Source organism: Amblyraja radiata, chromosome 4 (assembly GCF_010909765.2).
Source record: "Amblyraja radiata isolate CabotCenter1 chromosome 4, sAmbRad1.1.pri, whole genome shotgun sequence".
NCBI lineage: Eukaryota > Metazoa > Chordata > Chondrichthyes > Rajiformes > Rajidae > Amblyraja > Amblyraja radiata.
Genome location: NC_045959.1, coordinates 118550977 through 118571086, shown reverse-complemented (window position 1 = coordinate 118571086; position 20110 = coordinate 118550977). Strand labels below are relative to the sequence as shown.

Sequence of the window (20110 nt, the reverse complement as noted above, 5' to 3'; positions counted from 1 at the left end):
CTGTGGAATTCTCTGCCTCAGGGGGCGGTGGAGGCCGGTTCTCTGGATGCTTTCAAGAGAGAGCTAGATAAGGCTCTTAAAGATAGCGGAGTCAGGGGATATGGGGAGAAGGCAGGAACGGGGTACTGATTGGGGATGATCAGCCATGATCACATTGAATGGCGGTGTTGGCTCGAAGGGCCGAATGGCCTACTCCTGCACCTGTTGTCTATTGTCTATTGTCAGCCCAGACCATCACACAGTTTAAGAATAAACCTCCCTTCCATTGACTCCATCTACACGTCAATCTGCCTCGGCAAGGCCAGCAGCATCATCGAGGACCAGTCGCACCCCGGCCACTCCCTCTTCTCCCCTCTCCCATCGGGCAAGAGGTACAGAAGTGTGAAAACGCACACCTCCAGATTCAGGGACAGTTTCTTCCCAGCTGTTATCAGGCAACTGAATCATCCTACCACCATCTATAGAGCAGTCCTGACCTCCCACCTACCTCATTTTGAAGGCCTTGGACTCTATTTTACAGACTTTATTGGACATTATCTTGCGCTAAACGTTAGAGCCTTTATCCTTTTACCCAATGTATGGGAACCAAGAACTAGAGGAGCTAGGTTTAAGGTGAGAGGGGAAATGTTTATTTGGAACCTAAGGAGCAACCATTTCACCCAGATGGGTGTATGGACCGAGCTGCCGGAGGAGGTTGTTGAGGCAGGGACTATACCAACACTTAAAATATACTTGGACAGATATATGGATAGGACAGGTATGGAGGGGTATGGACCAGATGCAGGCAGATGGGACTAGTGTGGATGGGCCATCTGTGCAGTGGGTGGAATGGTCTGTTTTCATGCTGTATGATTCCACTACTCTAACTACTATCTACCTCATTGGTGACAATAGACAATAGGTGCAGGAGTAGGCCATTCGGCCCTTCCAGCCAGCACCGCCATTCAATGCGATCATGGCTGATCATCCCCAATCAGTACCCCGTTCCTGCCTTCTCCCCATATCCCTTAACTCCGCTATCCCTAAGAGCCCTATCTAGCTCTCTCTTGAAAGTATCCAGAGAACCGGCCTCCACCGCCCTCTGAGGCAGAGAATTCCACAGACTCACAGCTCTCTGTGAGAAAATGTTTTTCCCTCATCTCCGTTGTAAATGGCTTACCCCTTATTCTTAAACTGTGGTTCTGGACCCTTGGACTATCCTTGATCGGACTTGGCTGGGTTTAACTTGCACTAAACGTTATTCCCTTATCATGTATCTGTACACTGTAAATGACTCGATTGTAATCATGTATTGTCTTTCCGCTGACTGGTTAGCACGCAACAAAAAAGCTTTTCACTGTACCTCGGTACACGTTACACTAAAATGTGTTTGTGTTTCGTTCAGGAATCGGTTGAAGATCATTGTGCCAGACGAAGAATTTATTTACAACATGCGGGACTCCAAGAGTCTGGTAAGCATTCGCTTTAGAACCTGCAGCATATCGGGGTGAGATAGGGTCTTTCAATCTGAGATTGTACACTCTGGAGTTTAGAAAGATGAGAGAGGATCTTATTGAAACATGCAAGATTATTAAGGGTTTGGACACGCTAGAGGCAGGAAACATGTTCCCGATGTTGAGGGAGTCCTGAACCAGAGGCCACACACAGTTTAAGAATAAGGGGTAAGCCATTTAGAACGGAGACGAGGAAACACTTTTTCTCACAGAGAGTTGTAAGTCTGTGGAATTCTCTGCCTCAGAGGGCGGTGGAGGCCGGTTCTCTGGATACTTTCACGAGAGAGCTAGATAGGGCTCTTAAAGATAGCGGAGTCAGGGGATATGGGGAGAAGGCAGGAACGGGGTACTGATTGGGGATGATCATCCATGATCACATTGAATGGCGGTGCAGGCTCGAAGGGCAGAATGGCCTACTCCTGCACCTATTGTCTAATGTCTATTGAGATCAATCAAAATGCAATCCATCCATCAGAAGAATGAGGGGGGACCTCATTGAAACATACAGAATAGTGAAAGGCCTGGATAGAGTGGATGTGGAGAGGATGTTTCCACTAGTGGGAGAGTCTAGAACTAGAGGTCACAGCCTCAGAATTAAAGGACGTTCTTTTAGAAAGGAGATGAGGAGGAATTTCTTTAGTCAGAGGGCGGTGAATCTATGGAATTCTTTGCCACAGACGGCTGTGGAGGCCAAGTCAGTGGATATATTTAAGGCAGTGTTAGATAGGTTCTTGATTAGTACGGGTGTCAGAGGTTATGGGGAGAAGGCAGGAGAATGGAGTTAGGAGGGAGGGATAGATCAGCCATGATTGAATGGCGGGGTGGACTTGATGGGCCGAATGGCCTAATTCTACTCCTATCGCTTATGACCTTCATGGTCTGAATGGTTTTGAGTAATGTGTGATAAACATCCCCTATTCAGGCTGCAATCACAGTAGGATTAAGAATAAGATCATGTTTACATTTTACCCTTTAAACTTTAGAGATTCAGTGCGGATACAAGCCCTTCCGACCAACATGTCCCATCTACACTAGTCCCACCTGCCTGTGTTTGGCCCGTATCCCTCTAAACCTGACTTATCTATGTACCTGTCTAAATGTTTCTTAAACGTAGGGATAGTCCCAGCCTCAACTACCTCCTCCGGCAGCTCGTTCCATACACCCACCACCCTCTGCAGACAAAAGTTGCCCCTCTGGTTGCCATTAGAAACCAGCCCTGGTTTCCCTCTCCCCTGACTTTCAGTCTGAACAAGGAGCCGAAACGTCACCTATCCATGTTCTCCACAGATGCTGCCTGACCCGCTGAGTTACTCCAGCACTCTGTGAAACGTCACCTATCCATGTTCTCCACAGATGCTGCCTGACCCGCTGAGTTACTACAGCACTCTGTGAAACGTCACCTATCCATGTTCTCCACAGATGCTGCCTGACCCGCTGAGTTACTCCAGCACTCTGTGAAACGTCACCTATCCATGTTCTCCACAGATGCTGCCTGACCCGCTGAGTTACTCCAGCACTCTGTGTCTATCTTCGGTTTAAACAGCATCTGCAGCTCCTTCCTACACGTTGACGTGGGGTCCTGTACTGCTCTTCTGGTTGACAGATGGTGTGGCTTTGGAAGCTGAAGCAAGCGATCAGACAGTGCTTGGGGGGCAAGCTGGACTACCCGCTGTGGGGCGAGGGCAGCATGGAGAAAACCTGCCCGGTGCCGGCTCGACGCTTTGCCACCTACACCTTCGTCAGCCATCCTCGATTTACCGATGCCACCTACGAAGGGGACTGGCACACGGGCAAACCTCAGGGCAGGTACACCTTGCATCAGAACTTAACCTTCTTGCTCAAGGCCAGGCAGAAAAATACTGAGCAGCAAAATAGACTGAAACATGAATGTTTAGCTTAGTCTAGTTTAGTTTAGTCTAGTCTAGTCTAGTCTAGTCTAGTCTAGTCTAGTCTAGTCTAGTCTAATTTAGTCTAGTCTTGTCTAGTCTAGTTTAGTATAGTCTAGTCTAGTCTAGTCTAGTTTAGTTTAGTCTAGTTTAGTCTAGTCTAGTCTAGTCCAGTCTTGTTTAGTTTAGTTTAGTTTAATTTAGTCTAGTCTAGTTTAGTTTAGTTTAGTTTAGTCTAGTTTAGTCTAGTTAAGTTTAGTATAGTCTAGTCTAGTCTAGTCTAGTTTAGTCTAGTTTAGTTTAGTTTAGTTTAATCTAGTTTAGTTTGGTTTAGTTTAGTTTAGTTTAGTCTAGTTTAGTTTAGTTTAGTCTAGTTTAGTTTAATTTAGTTCAGTTTAGTTTAGTCTAGTTTAGTCTAGTTTAGTTTAGTTTAGTTTAGTCTAGTTTAGTTTAGTTTAGTTTAGTCTAGTCTAGTTTAGTTTAGTTCAGTTTAGTTTAGTCTAGTTTAGTTTAGTTTAGTTTAGTTTAGTTTAGTTTAGAGTTTCAGTGGGGAAACAGGTCCTCCGAGTCTGCGCCGACCAGCGATCCCGCACACTAACACTATCCCACACACGCCAGGGACAATTTTTACTTTTATACCAAGCCAATTAGCCTACAAACCTGTACTTCTTTGGAGTGTGGGAGGAAACCGAAATTCTCAGAGAAAACCCACGCCAGCGAGTACAGACAGCACCCATAGCCGGGATCGAACCCGGGTCTCTGGCACGGTGAGGCAGCAACTCTACCGATGCGCTGGGTAAAATTGACGCATGTTACCGACTGGCACCCACCAATCTATGCCGTAACAAGGCACAAGGGGTGGCAAGGTGACCAGAGAGCAGTCCTGAACTACTATCTACCTCATTGGAGACCCTCAGACTATCCTTGATCGGACTTTACTGGACTTTACCTTGCACTAAATGTTATTCCCTTTGTCCTGCATCTGTACACTGTGGACGACTCGATTGAAATCACGTATTGTATTTCCGCTGATTGGATAGCACGCAACAAAAAAGCTTTTCATTGTTCCCCGGGACACGTGACAATACACTAAACTACTATCTCTATATTTTGTTTAGTTAAGGAGGTGAGGAGGAACTTCTTTAGTCACCAATGCCCTGTACAATTGGCCCGAGTGTAGACCTTGGGAGGTCATGTTGCAGTTGTATAAGACGTTGGTGAGATCGCAGTTCGAATATTGTGTTCAGTTCTGGGCAACACGTTATAGGGAAGATATTGTCAAACTTGAAAACATACAGTGAATTGGCCTCCACTGCCTCCTGTTGCAGAGAATTCCACAGATTCACAACTCTCTGGGTGAAAAAGTCCTAAATAACCTACACCTTATTCTTAAACTGTGACACTTGTTTCTGGACTCCCCCAACATTGCGAACATTTTTCCTGTATGTAGTCTGCCCAATCCTTCAAGAATTTTATATGTTTCTATAAGATTCCCATTCATCCTAAATTCTGGTGAATACAAGCCCTGTCGACCCATTCTTTCATCATATGTCAGTCATAGAAACATAGAAACATAGAAAATAGGTGCAGGAGGAGGCCATTCGGCCCTTCGAGCCAGCACCGCCATTCATTGTGATCATGGCTGATCGTCCCCTATCAATAACCCGTGCCTGCCTCCTCCCCATATCTCTTGACTCCATTAGCCCCTAGAGCTCTATCTAACTCTCTCTTAAATCCATCCAGTGATTTGGCCTCCACTCCCCTCTGTGGCAGGGAATTCCATAAATTCACAACTCTCTGGGTGAAAAAGTCTTTCCTCAGTCTTAAATGGCCTCCCCTTTATTCTAAGACTGTAGCCCCTGGTTCTGGACTCGCCCAACATTGGGAACATTTTTCCTGCATCTAGCTTGTCCAGTCCTTTTATAATTTTATATGTTTCTATAAGATAACCCCTCATCCTTCTAAACTCCAGTGAATACAAGCCTAGTCTTTTCAATCTTTCCTCATATGACAGTCCCGCCATCCCAGGGATCAATCTCGTGAACCTACGCTGCACTGCCTCAATCACAAGGATGTCCTTCCACAAATTAGGAGACCAAAACTGTACACAATACTCCAGATGTGGTCTCACCAGAGCCCTATACAACTGCAGAAGAAGTCTCGCCATCTTGGGAATTTCCATTTCAGCGAGCAGCTGTAGCAGGACTAAAGGAGGAAAGAAGATAAGATTTTATCGCCTTCCATCCGCTGTGGTGGACGTTTATGTTAAATTTTATGTAGTTGTCTGTCTCGTTGTTTTCTTGATATGACTGTATGGCAAATCAAATTCCTCGTATGTTGCAAAATAAAGTATTGGCTAATAAAGTATGATTATGGAGAAGCTTGTGTGGACCTGAGATCCTGAGAGCGATGCCGTCTGGAGCTATGCTCCTGGTAGGGCCACCCATGGCGGTAAGGTCGAGGGGGAGGTCTCTGACAAAGAGCAATCCAACCAAGACCTCAACGGTGGAACAGGCGGAGGACGATGGCTGACCTTAGTGGAGCGTCACAACGGCTGGGAAGGCGGATGAAGGCTGCAGCAGAAAAGGGTCTCCGGTCGTCTTGGACTCCATGCCACTGGATCCTGACCCAGATCTGTCAAGGACCGTGGGGTGGCTGTCTGTGCACCAGTCTCCCCACGTTAAACAAAGTCACGCACAGGCATCCTCCAACCCTGGAGACACCCTTGGTCAGCCATGACCGCAGGGGGGGGGGGGGGCTAAGAAGATAAGAAGATATTGCAGGGGGAATTGTGGGGGAAGGAACAAAGGAGGACCGGGCTTTGGGGGGGGGGGGGGTCTACCATGAGGGAGGGGGAGGGGGAGGTAGGAAGAACAAAGGGGGACCTGGCGAGGGAGTGCTTTGTAAATTTGTCAGCCCCCTTTATGTAGCGGCTATTCGCATACCTTGAGTATGCTAGTAAAGAATTCCACTTTGACTTGTATTAATTAATTAATTAATTAATTAATTCATACATTCATTCATTCATTCATTCATTCATACATTCATTCATTCATTCATTCATTCATTCAATTCATTCATTCATTCATTCATTCATTCATTCATTCATAAAGTATTCTTTCATTCATTTACATATTTGTTCTTGTTCCAGTGGAATCATGAAGTGGCCAGATGGACGAAACTATGCCGGACAATATGAAGGAGGTCAGGAGCATGGGTGAGCAATACCTAAACCACCTTCCCACACTCAGATAAAGATCGATTCTTGATCAGTACGGGTGTCAGGGGTTGTGGGGAGAAGGCAGGAGAATGGGGGTTAGGACGGAGAGATAGATCAGTCTTGATTGAATGGCGGAGTAGACTTGATGGGCTAATTCTGCTCCTATCACTTTTGACCTTATGATCCTGGAGAGAAAGAATTCTTCAAAGGTCTCGACCCGAAACGTTGCCCATTCCTTCTCTCCAGAATTGCTGCCAGTCCTGCTCAGTTACTCCAGCACCTTGTGTCTATCTTCAGTGTAGACCAGCATGTGCAGTTCCTTCCTACACATCTACACCTCATATTGTCAAGCGGTGAGAAACTGTGGTAGCAGTGAGAAACTGTGCTGGAATTCTAAGCAGAAATTCTGCTATCACTTAAGAACTTATGTGTAGGAATAAGTGCAGATGCTGGTTTAAATTGAAGGTAGACACAAAATGCTGGGGTAACTCAGCGGGACAGGCAGCATCTCTGGAGAGAAGGAATGGGTGACGTTTCGGGTCGAGACCCTTCTTCAGACTGATGTGGGGGTAGGGGGGGGAAGAAGAAAGGAAGAGGCGGAGACAGTGGGCTGTGGGGGAGCTGGGAAGGGGAGGGGAAGGAGGGAGAAAGCAGGGACTACCTGAAATTGGAGAAGTCAATGTTCATACCGCTGGGGTGTAAACTGCCCAAGCAAAATACGAGGTGCTGCTCCTCCAATTTGAGGTGGGACTCACTCTGGCCATTGAGGAGGCCCAGGACAGAGAGGTCGGATTCGGAATGGGAGGGGTAGTTGAAGTGCTGGGCCACCGGGAGATCAGGTTGGTTATTGCGAACTGAGCGGAGGTGTTGGGCGAAGCGATCGCCAAGCCTGCGCTTGGTCTCACCGATGTAGATCAGCCGACACCTAGAGCAGCGGATGCAGTAGATGAGGTTGGAGGAGCTGCAGGTGAACCTCTGCCACACCTGAACGACTGCTTGGGTCCTTGAATGGAGTCGAGGGGGGAGGTAAAGTGACAAGTGTAGCATTTCCTGCGGTTGCAAGGGAAAGTTGTCTGACTGTCTAATTGTCTCTTTGCCCCAGGTTCGGTGTACACGTCGCGCCCGGAACTCCAGAGACCTTCGACTGCTACAAATGCCACTGGAAAATGGGAAAGATGTGTGGATACGGTATCTGTGAGTAAGTACAACTGATAACCTCCATAGATCATGTTACCATGGACACACACACCGACACACAGCTCCATCCGAGATGGCAAGATACCGCTGCGAATTGTGGATGTAGCCCAGACCATCACACACACAAACCCACCTCCCTTCCATCGCCTCCATCTACACCTCACGCTGCCTCGGCAAGGCCAGCAGCATCATCAAGGACCAGTCGCACCCTGGCCACTCCCTCTTCTCCCCTCTCCCATCGGGCAACAGTGTGAAAACGCACACCTCCAGATTCAGGGACAGTTTCTTCCCAGCTGTTATCAGGCAACTGAACCATCCTACCACAACCAGAGAGCGGTCCTGAACTACTATCTACCTCATTGGTGATCCTCGGACTATCCTTGATCGGACTTTGCTGGCTTTACCTTGCACTAAACGTTATTCCCTTATCATGTATCGATACACTGTAAACGGCTCATCATGTATTGTCTCTCCACTGACTGGTTAGCACGCAACAAAGGCACAAGAACGCACTTGAAATCCCCCCCCCCCCCCGGAAGTTCACCCGAAAATGTGTCCCCTAGGCCGGGTGGGGCAACCGATCTTGACTTCATTGGGACTACCGCAGCTGATGGGCGGGTGGGATCTGCTACCTGCGGCCGGGGCTTTGGATACGTCCCCATCGCCGACTTCCATGGCCGACTTTGCGGTGACGGTATCTCGGCCCCCCGGCAACGTTCTGGTACCGCTCGACTCCTCTCGGAGACTCCGACCTCTGCTGGTCCGGCAACACGGATAATCCGGCAAGGCTCAGGAACCACGGGGGCCGGAGAATCGGAGGTGGACATTCTTGCTATAGAGGGAGTGCAGCGTAGGTTTACAAGGTTAATTCCCGGGATGGCGGGACTGTCATATGCTGAGAGAATGGAGCAGCTGGGCTTGTACACTCTGCAGTTTAGAAGGATGAGAGGGTATCTCATTGAAACATATAAGATTATTAAGGGCTTGGACCCGCTAGAGACAGGAAACATGTTCCCGATGTTGGGGGAGTCCAGAACCTGGGGCCACAGTTTAAGAATAAGGGGTAAACCATTTAGAACGGAGACGAGGAAACACTTTTTCTCACAGAGAGTTGTTTGTCTGTGGAATTCTCTGCCTCAGAGGGCGGTGGAGGAAGGTTCTCTGGATACTTTCAAGAGAGAGCTAGATAGGGCTCTTAAAGATAGCGGAGTCAGGGGATATGGGGAGAAGGCAGGAACGGGGTACTGATTGGGGATGATCAGCCATGATCACATTGAATGGCGGTGCTGGCTCGAAGGGCCGATGGCCTCCTCCTGCACCCATTGTCTATTGTCTATTGACCTGCAGAGTTCAAGGGCATAGTACAGGACAGGTTTGGGTGGCAAGTTGGCGCAGCGGTAGAGTTGCTGCCTTACAGCGAAAGCAGCGCCGGAGACCCGGGTTCGATCCCGACTACGGGTGCTGTCTGTACGGAGTTTGTACGTTCTCCCCGTGACCTGCGTGGGTTTTCTCCAAGTCCTTTGGTTTCCTCCCACACTCCAAAGACGTGCAGGTTTGCAGGTTAATTGGCTTGGTATAAATGTAGAAATTATCCCTAGTGTGTGTAGGATTGTGTTGATGTGCGGGGATCGCTGGTCGGCGCGGACCTGGTGGGCCGAAGGGCCTGTTTCCATGCTGTATCTCTAAGCTAAACTAAACTAAATATAAGAGTATAAAGGACTATCTGAAAACTCACACTCCAGCAACTTGTATAAACTGCCTTTGTTAAATACACATTCTTAAATTCCGCACCAATTTTATGCCCAAGTTTAGAAGCATAAATGTTCTCTCAGCTGAATTAAATAAACTGTTCCATGGTTTCTTAGTTTTCCACCCCCATCTTCCTCTCTCGTTCCGATACCCACGCCAGAGGCAGGAAAAATGTTCCCAATGTTGGGGGAGTCCAGAACCAGGGGCCACAGTTTAAGAATAAGGGGTAAACCATTTAGGATGGAGACGAGGAAACACTTTTTCACACAGAGAGTTGTGAGTCTGTGGAATTCTCTGCCTCAGAGGGCAGTGGAGGCTGGTTCTCTGGATACTTTCAAGAGAGAGCTAGATAGGGCACTTAAAGATAGCAGAGTCAGGGGATATGAGGAGAAGGCAGGAACGGGGTACTGATTGGGGATGATCAGCCATGATCACATTGAATGGCGGTGCTGGCTCGAAGGGCTGAATGGCCTACTCCTGCACCTATTGTCTATTGTCTATCATTCAAATTCAGTACCCCGTTCCTGCTTTCTCCCCATATCCCTTGATTCCGTTAGCCCCAAGAGCTAAATCTAACTCTCTCTTGAAAACATCCAGTGAATTGGTCTCCACCGCCTTCTGTGGCAGAGAATTCCATAGATTCACAACTCTCTGGGTGAAAAAGTGCTTCCTCATCTCTGTCCTAAATGGCCCACCCCTTGTTCTTAAACCTGTTGCTTAACTTCCTCCTTTATTGTGAAGAAATATCTCCCGTCGAGCTTTAATGAGCTTATTCCTAAATTTAGAACGTAGAACAGGAACACGCCTTTCAGTCCATAATGTCTGTGAGGAACACGATGTCAAGACCAACCCCCTCTGCCAGCACGTGATCCGTATCCCTCCATTCCCTGCATATCCATGAGCCTGTCTAAAAGCCTCCAAAACACCACTATGGTATCTGCCTCCACCACCCACCCCTGGCAGCACGTTCCAGGCACCCACCACCCTCTGTGTAAAATGACCTGCCCCGCACATCTCCTTTGCCCCTCGAACCTTAAAGCTGTGCTCTCTAGTATTTTAATCCTAGGAAAAAGGTTCAGACTGTCTACCCTATCTACGCCTCTCATAGTTTTATAAACTTCTATCAGGGCTAGGGTTGCCAACTTTCTCACTCCCAAATAAGGGACAAAAGGTCAAAATAAGGGACAAATTCCCCACGGCAATTTGTCGACCGACTGGGCCGTGGCTGGGTGAATGATGAGAGTTGGCCCCGGGTGCTGGACTGCACACAAAGCCCAGCCGGCGGGCCAGCTGAGGAGTTTTGGCCCGTCGGCCGCGCGACGTCGCGCGCAAAGTCAACTCATGAACCGATGATCGGCCATGAGAAGGAGAGGCGGTGGTGGTGTCGGCGGTAAGCGAAGGTCCGAAGGTCGGACAGCTGGCCGGGCTGCCGACCGACGGGGCCACGGGCGAGGCGTTGCTGCTGCTGCTGCTGCTGCACTCCACGGGCTGCACTACGTCGGGATGGGTGAGGCGGCACTCCGACCCGACAGTCCCCTCGACCCGAGTAGTAGCGGTCAAATACGGGACAAGGGCGGTCCCGTACGGGACAAACCAATTTAGCCCAATATACGGGATGTCCCGGCTAATACGGGACAGTTGGCAACCCTAATCTGGGCTCCCCTCATATTCTGATGCTCCAGTGAAAACAATCTATATGTTCAAACTCCCAGCTGCTCAACCCCTCTAATCCGGGCATTCATACACCAGACCAAAGTGCTATAAAGCTGCAATATGACTTCCTGACACTTGTCATAAGGTCATGAGGAGTAGGAGCAGAATTAGGCCATTCGGCCCATCAAGTCTACTCCGCCATTCAATCATGGCTGATCTGTCTTTCCCTCCCAACCCCCATTCTCCTGCCTTCCCGATGTTGGGGGAGTCCTGAACCAGGGGCCACAGTGTAAGAATAAGGGGTAGGCCATTTAGAACGGAGACGAGGAAACACTTTTTCACCAAGAGAGTTGTGAATCTGTGGAATTCTCTGCCTCAGAGGGCGGTGGAGGCCAGTTCTCTGGATACTTTCAAGAGAGAGCTAGATAGGGCACTTAAAGATAACAGAGTCAGGGGATATGGGGAGAAGGCAGGAACGGGGTACTGATTGTGGATCACAGTGAATGGCGGTGCTGGCTCGAAGGGCCGAATGGCCTACTCCTACACCTATAATCTATTGTCTATTTTCCCCATAACTTCTGACATCCGTACTAATCAAGATCTATCTCTGCCTTAAAAATATCTACTGACTTGGCCTCCACAGCCTTCTGTGGCAAAGAATTCCACAGATTCACCACTCTCTGACTAAATAAATTCCTCTTCATCTCCTTCCTAAAAGAATGTGATTTAATAGTAATATTAAACGAGAACTTACCAGTTTGAAGTTTGATCTGTATTTTATGAGGAGTTACGATGAGGAATTACGTGAAGAGCCCGCTCAGCACGCATGCGCGGCATACTTCAAAGCAGCGGTGTGGAATCACAGATAGACACAGTTATTGAAGTAAACATAGTAAAGAAAAGGAGACATCAGTTATCAGTTTGACCCATATTATTGAGGGTGGGAGCGGAGGGCACGTAATCCCTCATCATAACTCCTCATAAAATACAGATCAAACTTCAAACTGGTAAGTTCTCGTTTAATCTTACTATTTTACTTTGGAGTCACGTGAGTGACTACGTGAAGATTTTAAAGCTCTGTGATTTCAAACTGTGTAACAGTTATTACTTCACTCACTGCCGAAGTCCTTGAGGGAGGAAGTGTGTTATCGTAATCAACCAATGAATCTGTTTGTAGAAAAACACAATGGTATTTTTTAACAATAACAACAAATAAATTAAATTGCTCCCCTGGGCTTAAATTAAATATTTGCAGTCTGTAAAAAAAATTCTGCAAATAAAGCAGGTTTTGCCAACGGCTTATTATAAAATGTTCTGAACGTTCTTTCCCCCGACCATCCTGCTGTAGCCAGGATGTGGTCTATAGGCACGTCCATTCTTTTGGCCGTCGACGTGGATGCTGCCCTGGTGGAGTGAGATTTGTACATGTTAGTGTTTATCCCAGCAGCTTTTAGCATCTGCTTGAGCCATCTCGAAATGGTTTGGCTCTTCACCCGACCATAAGGTTTTTTATGACTGACCCACAAGGCTTTTCCTCTCCCTTGAATATTTTTGGTTGTGTCTATGTAGGACAGTAGGTGGGTCATGGCACATAACCGTGGTTCTGGAGGGTAAGCCCGGAATTCCACGACTGGATTAGGTGTTCCTGGTCTGCTCTGTTTGATCAGTCCCTGGATAATGACAGAGATCTGGTCTGGAGCTGTGAGCATGCTGTCCAGTCGCAATAGGTGTAGTTACTGGACCCTCTGTGCAGATACAAGTGCCATCAACATGAGTGTTTTGAGCATAGATTGTTCCTGGTTGAGGGATCTAATAATAATAATAATAATACATTTTATTTTCGGGCGCCTTTCAAATCTCAAGGACACCTTACAAAGATTAACAGAAGAGAAAAAAACATATAGTCGGAGAAAAATAAATAATAAGGACATCATCAATACACAAATGAAAGATAGAAATCGCTCCAAAGACACATAATGAAAAAAAATCAAAAAACGCAATGTGAAGAGAGAGCAGCGGCAGCTAAAGTGCGCCAGTGTCCACTCTCCCTTCCGACAGCCATCTTGGACACAGACTAACATAGTAACTACACACAGAAAAATCATCCCCCCACAATGGTTACCACTATGGGGGAAGGCACAATGTCCAGTCCCCATCCCCAGTTCTCCCAGAAGTCAGGCCTATTTGAGGCCATCGCTGTTGCCTCTACGGAGGCCCGATGTTCCTGGCCGTTCCGGCCGGGTGGAGTTGCCCCGGCGTCGGGAGAGTCCTCACAGTGGCTGGGCCACCTGGAACGGCCGCGTCCTAGCAGGGGATTGTCAGCTTCCGAAGCCGACAGGGACGCACCGGGTTGGAGCTCCCAGGCTCCCGATGTTAATGTCGGCGCCGCCCGCTCCGCTCCGCAGACCTGCAGCCCGGAGGTGTTAAACTCGGCGGTCACATCTCACCGGAGCTCCAGCGCGTCGATCCAGCGCGGCGACCCAGGCAAGGCATCGCCAGCTCCGCTCCGCGATAGCGCTCCAGCGCTGTGCCGCCACCGAAGCCGAGGTGCTGGGCGGTCCCCGCCAGGAAACGGCGCTCCAAGCCCGCTGGTAGGCCACGAGGGCGGGTCGACGGGCAGCCCGGAGAAAAAGCTGCCTCACCGACCAGGTAGGGACCTAGAAGTAAGATTACCTCCTTCCCCCTACATTAAGAAGTCCATTTCTCCTACAAACGAAAGACAAGACTTACTAAAAACTGAAAAAAAATGGATTAAACGGACGGCTGCTGGTTAGCAGCCGTTCCCCAAGATGGCTCCTCCTCAAGGGGCCATCCCCTGAGGTATGTCAGGACCACACTGACATCCCATATATGGGTGTACCTTGGTCTATGGGGTTAGAGTTGTAAATACCCTTCATTAGTTTGACCACCAGCGGGTGGGACCCCATGGCCTGTTGTCCTGGAGCTTGTTTTAAATAGACAGACAGGGCACTTCTAGCCGTGTTGATGGCTCTGTAGCTGAGTCCTTCATCGTGGTGAAGGTTCGCCAGGAATTCCAGTACGTTGGTAACTGTAGCGGTTGAATAGGTGGTCCCTGTATCCAAGCAGTACTTCTCCCATTTTTTGATGCTGGACAAGTACTGTTTTCTTGTGGATGTTCGGAGGGATGTCGTGGAGTACTGGGAACCATGGCTGCGTAGGCCAGTCGGGTACTATCAAAATACCTGAAGCAGAGTCCATTTGTATTTTGCGTAGTACACGGCTGATGAGGCAGAAGGGAAGAAATGCATAGAAGAAGAAATTTCCCCAATCCAGCGCGAACGCATCTACCGCTGCTGCCTCAGGGTCTGGTTCCCAAGCGACATACATAGGTACCTGGTGATTTAGCCTTAATGCAAATAAGTCGATATCTGGCGTGCCATTTTTTTTTTTTTTTTTAATAATCTTTGCAAACACTTTGGGGTTTAACATCCATTCGGTGTTGTCATTAAATTTGCGTGACCTGGTGTCTGCCACTGTATTTAGCTTACCTGGCAGGTAAGTTGCTGATAGCCAAATATGTCTTTCGACACACCATTGCCAAATTGTGTTGACCAATTTGTTGCATGATATCGATTTTATGCCGCCCATATGGTTAATGTAGGCCACCACCGTAGTATTGTCTATTTGTAACCGTACATGCAAGTGATGCATATTCGATGGATATGCTTTTAAAACCATAAAAAGCACCCAACATCTCTAGATAGTTAATGCCCAGTGTAAGTAGTAATGATGACTCTAGGTTAGTCCATCTACCACCTGTGCTGGATATGGAGTTAGTCGCTCCCCAGCCTTGAGTACTGGCATCTGTTTGGATAGCTAAAGTAGGGTTAATGATGATAGGGCTGAAACTATGCCAAACGTTTTCTGCCCACCACTGTAGTTCTGATATTGCTTCAGTGGGTAATTTCATGATCCGGTCATGACCTGCATGTCGTTTTAGTGCCTGTACCTTTGCTCTTTGTAAGTTTTGATAGTGCAAAGGTCCAAATTGTGTAGCCGGAAATGCTGCTACCATTTCCCCAATTACTCTTGCTACTTGTCGAATAGTTGGTCGTTCGTTGGATGATTGTGCCAATTCAGTTGTTTTGTCTTTTGGCAAAGTCACAGACATGTGGGCTGAGTTAATTGTGAAGCCCAAGTAGTCCATGGTTGTGGATGGATTCAACTTACATCTGGATGTAAGACAAATCACAAGGTTTCGAACAACTGTTTGGTAGCTGACACAGCTGACATGCCAATTCCATGGTCTTGCCTACTATTAAGATATCATCAAGATATGCCATGACCATATGTTTTTAGTGATTAGTCTCACCAGTTCAGCTTGTCCCTCTCGTTTCTCTTTAACTGAGAGGGAACAGACCCTCTGGGGTGAACGTTGAACTGGTGGCAATTTTTCTAGAATAAATTGTATTTTGTATTCACTAATGCTATTGAGTATATACTTGTCACTCGTGATAGACTCTCATCGCTCCTTAAACAGGTGTAATCTCCCCCCTGTTAGTATTGCGCCCCTACTTTCTGTATGCTGGTAGGAACCAGACCCACCTACCTCCATGGTTATGGGTGTTTCTTCTGTCTCTTCCCAGACCAGCGAGTCTTGCGCGTTGTCTGAGGTGGCGGTGATGTTGGGGGGTGGCGCATTTTCCATGGGGTCCACTCTGGGCCTTGGTCTAAAAAAGACTTCGGGTGATAAAATGCGGACCCCGAGCTTTCACCAGTCCCATATGGTAGACGTCGACTGGTGGACGCGATGGGGTGCTGCCGCTTGGGTATTGTTGTTTTGGGTTTGCTCGTCCCGGGGCCTGCCCTCATGAGACCAATGGTTTTAGAGGCCTCTTCCATATTTTTTACTTTTTTCGTGAGGTTTTTGCCAAAGAGCAGTGTGTCTGGTTCAGTGGCTGGGGTTTTGCACAACCCCGCGAATTTTGGATTTAGGGCAGGTCTTATGATTTATTTACGGAGGTTATTTATCTCGAACTGCGTGTTTGTACAACAGTGCGAGAATGTCTTGTTGTTTGTGGTCATCTCCGTATTGTCCACAGAACGAGCAATGATGTGATGGCTGACGTCAGGAGCCTGAGGATCCGCTGCAGTATCAGCTCCTGGTTCCGAATATTTGTCCCGACGTGCCCCCAGATTTGGCTGTTGACAGCCGGCACTTTGAGGGACTCACAATTTTCTGGAGCTGTGTACATTTTTAAGGCCTCATTAACCACCTGCTCCTGTAGGGGCCTGTTGGAGAGGTGGTTGATGCTGGCCGCTAGTTTAGGCTCTAATGGCCTTCCTGCACGTGGGGCTGCCACGTAGCAGTCCACCACACCCAGCACATCTTCCTGGTCCTGCACCCCTTGCATACTCCCGACTTCTTCAGCCAGCATCCCCTCTTCCTGACCAGCCCAGTCCTGGTCACCAAAGCTACACTTGGGTAAGGAGGAAGCGATGGCCAGTGCACAAGACACTGTGGAGGGAGTGCCTGAACTCCCCCTGCGAGAGCGCCCCTCACGAAGCGCGTCTCGCTGGAGCTCCTGTTCCAGGAGCCGCTCCGTGCGGCTCAGGCGGCTGTCTCTCTCCCCCGTGCGGGTGGAGAGACGTCCCCGTCCGACAAGTCGGAAGCCACCGGCCGGACGCTTCTTCGGTAGCTTTACATCCAGCCCGCTGCTCAGGCGCTAGCAGGCTGGGCTCAGCACGGTGTCGGGGATAGCGGAGCGCCCGGTAAGCGGTCCTACCGCCTGTTGCTGCCCCCCCCCCAGATGGAACGCTCCTCCGTTGGAGTCGAGCGGGGGACAGGTTTGTTCAAGAGCCTTTGTTCTCTGCCTGTGAAACAAAGCAGAAGGCTCCCTGTGAAAGAAGCCTCGACCTCAGGGTACTTACCTGACGGTCCGTTCTTTCACCCTGTAGCGGGAGCGCCTGACTCCCGATGCGGCCGCTGTTGCACTGCTGAACGCAATGCCGCGCATGCGTGCTGAGAGGGCTCTTCACGTAGTCACTCACGTGACTCCGAAGTAAAATTCTAAGACTGTGACCTCTAGTCCTAGACTCTCCCACTAGTGGAAACATCCTCTCCACGTCCACTCTATCCAAGCCTTTCACTATTCTGTACGTTTCAATCAGGTCCCCCCTCATTCTTCTAAACTCCAGCGAGTACAGGCCCAGTGCCGTCAAACGCTCATCATATGTTAGCCCACTCATTCTTGTAAACCTCCTCTGGACCCTCTGCAGAGCCAACACATCCTTCCTCAGATATGGTGCCTGATTCTTACACACAATGCTCCCGACCGATGGAGGTGAGCGGTCTATGCCACACCATATGATCAGGGGCATCATGTTCACTCTTCACCATACCTCGATACACCTGACCACCCGGGTTCGATCCTGACTGCGGGTGCTGTCTGTAAGGAGTTTGCACGTTCTCCCCGTGACCTGCGTGGGTTTTCTCCGGGTGCTCCGGTTTTCTCCCACGCTCCAAAGACGTGCAGGTTTGTAGGTCAATTGGCTTCTGTAAATTGTCCCTAGTGTGTAGGATAGAGTGATACAGTGTGGAAACAGGCCCTTCGGCCCAACTTGCCCACACCAGCCAACAATGTCCCAGCTACACTAGTCCCACCTGCCCGCGTTTGGTCCATATCCCTCCAAACCTGTCCTATCCATGTACCTGTCTAACTGTTTCTTAATCGATGGGATAGTCCCAACCTCAACTACCTCCTCTGGCAGCTTGTTCCATACACCCATCACCCTCTGTGTGGAAAGTGTATGGGTGATCATCGGTTGGCATGGACTGAGTGGGCCGAAGGGCCTGTTTCCACAGTGTATCTCTGAAGTCTAAAGAGCTTTCTATGTTCCCACTAATTGCTGACACCCAGAATACACACACCACCCATCTAACGTCTCATCCCGATGAGTCATGGTTGGACCAACGCCCACAACATTCCATGGTGTCTCTCTGAGAGGGAGGAACAACGAGCAAACTGCAGCCTGTGCACATTCTTTGCGTAGCCTCGTTTGTTAGCACAGGCCCGAGCTTTGCCAGGACAGGTTCAAGGCTCATCGGGGATTTTAATTTTAGTCTAGTTTAGAGATACAGGCCCTTCAGCCCATCGAGTCCCATCCTACACACACTAAGGACAATTTACAATCTTCACTGATGCCAATTAACTTGCAAACCCGCACGTCTTTGGAGTGTGGGAGGAAACCGGAGCACCCGATGAAAACCCACGTGGTCACGGGGAGAACGTACAAACTCCGTACAGACAGCACTCGTAGTCAGGATCGAACCCGGGTCTCTGGCGCTGTGAGGCAGCAACTCTACCGCTGCGCCACCGTTAAATGGTGTGTATATCGTAACATCTTGCACCTCAATGCGAAACAGCACTTTAAAGTTCTCCAGTTTCCTTCTCCTCTGGGTCTCAGTCTGATGAAGGGTCTCGACCCGAAACGTCACTGATTCCTTTTCTCCAGAGATGCTGCCTGACCCGCTGAGTTACTCCAGCACTCTGTGAAACGTCACCTATCCATGTTCTCCACAGATGCTGCCTGACCCGCTGAGTTACTCCAGCACTCTGTGAAACGTCACCTATCCATGTTCTCCACAGATTCTGCCTGTCCCGCTGAGTTACTCCAGCACTCTGTGAAACTTCACCTATCCATGTTCTCCACAGATGCTGCCTGCCCCGCTGAGTTACTCCAGCACTCTGTGTCTATCTTCTTTAAAGTCATTCCCTCTCTCTCTTTCTCCACAGGTATGGAAACAGCACGGTTTATAAAGGTTACTTCCAAGACAAACAAAGACATGGATTTGGAATTCTAAAAAACTCCGGGTTGAAAAATCATCCCTTCATGTACGTGGGGCACTGGGAAAACGACAAGAAATCAGGATATGGAGTGTTGGATGATCCTGACCGGTAAGGACGCAATCTGATCTACAGTGGCGCAGCGGTAGAGTTGCTGCCTCACAGCGCCAGAGACCCGGGTTCCATCCCGACTACGGGCGCTGCCTGTACGGAGTTTGTACATTCTCCCCGTGACCCGCGTGGGTTTTCTCCGAGATCTTCAGTTTCCTCCCGCACTCCAAAGACGTGCAGGTTTGTAGGTGAATTGGCTTGGTGTAAATGTAAATTGGCCCTAGTGTGTGTGGGATAGTGTTCGTGTGCGGGGATCGCTGGTTGGTGAGGACTGAAGGGCCTGTTTTTGGCACTATATCTCTAAACTAAACTAAATACTGAAATGAAGTAACAAAAGTTTAGGGGCAACATGAGGGGGAACTTCTTTACTCAGAGAGTGGTAGCTGTGTGGAATGAGCTTCCAGTGGAAGTGGTGGAGGCAGGTTCGTTTTTATCATTTAAAAATAAATTGGATAGGTATATGGACGGGAAAGGAATGGAGGGTTATGGTCTAGATGGGACTAAGTGTTCGGCACGGTCTAGAAGGGCCGAGATGGCCTGTTTCCGTGCTGTAATTGTTGTATGTTATATGGTTATATGGTTAAGTACTCTTGGGACCCTCAGAACCAATACAGACACTAGTCTGTGTAGGTAGACTCCACGTTAAGTCAGGTCAATGTTGGGTGGCATGGTGGTACAGCGGTAGAGTTGTGGCCTTACAGCGCCTGAGACCCGGGTTCCATCCTGACTATGGCTTAATTGGCTTCTGTAAAATTGCCCTTATTCACTAGGGAGCGGACAGGAATGTGTGATAACAGAGAAGTCCAGAGAATGGGTGATTGATGGCCAGTGCTGACTCGGTCGACCCAAGAGTCTGTTCCATGCTGTATCTTTGAACTAAACTAAACTTGAAAGGCCAGTTCCTGTTCGTATGCGAAAGTAGCAGAATTAGGCCCATCAAGTCTACTCCGCCGTTGAATCATGGCTGATCTATCTCTCCCTCCTAACCCCATT

The 20110-nt window shown here is 48.8% G+C and overlaps 1 protein-coding gene across 1 annotated transcript in view; it reads left to right on the top strand.

Annotated features, from left to right (window-relative positions):
- The window catches only part of als2cl (ALS2 C-terminal like), a 100584-nt gene that overhangs the window by 43569 nt on the left and 36905 nt on the right, over positions 1-20110 (top strand). Inside the window, exons 9-14 of the mRNA XM_033020423.1 lie at positions 557-612; positions 1385-1451; positions 3097-3299; positions 6531-6596; positions 7702-7797; positions 18956-19117. Coding sequence (XP_032876314.1) covers positions 557-612; positions 1385-1451; positions 3097-3299; positions 6531-6596; positions 7702-7797; positions 18956-19117 — 650 coding nt within the window. The remainder of the gene's footprint in view (positions 1-556; positions 613-1384; positions 1452-3096; positions 3300-6530; positions 6597-7701; positions 7798-18955; positions 19118-20110) is intronic.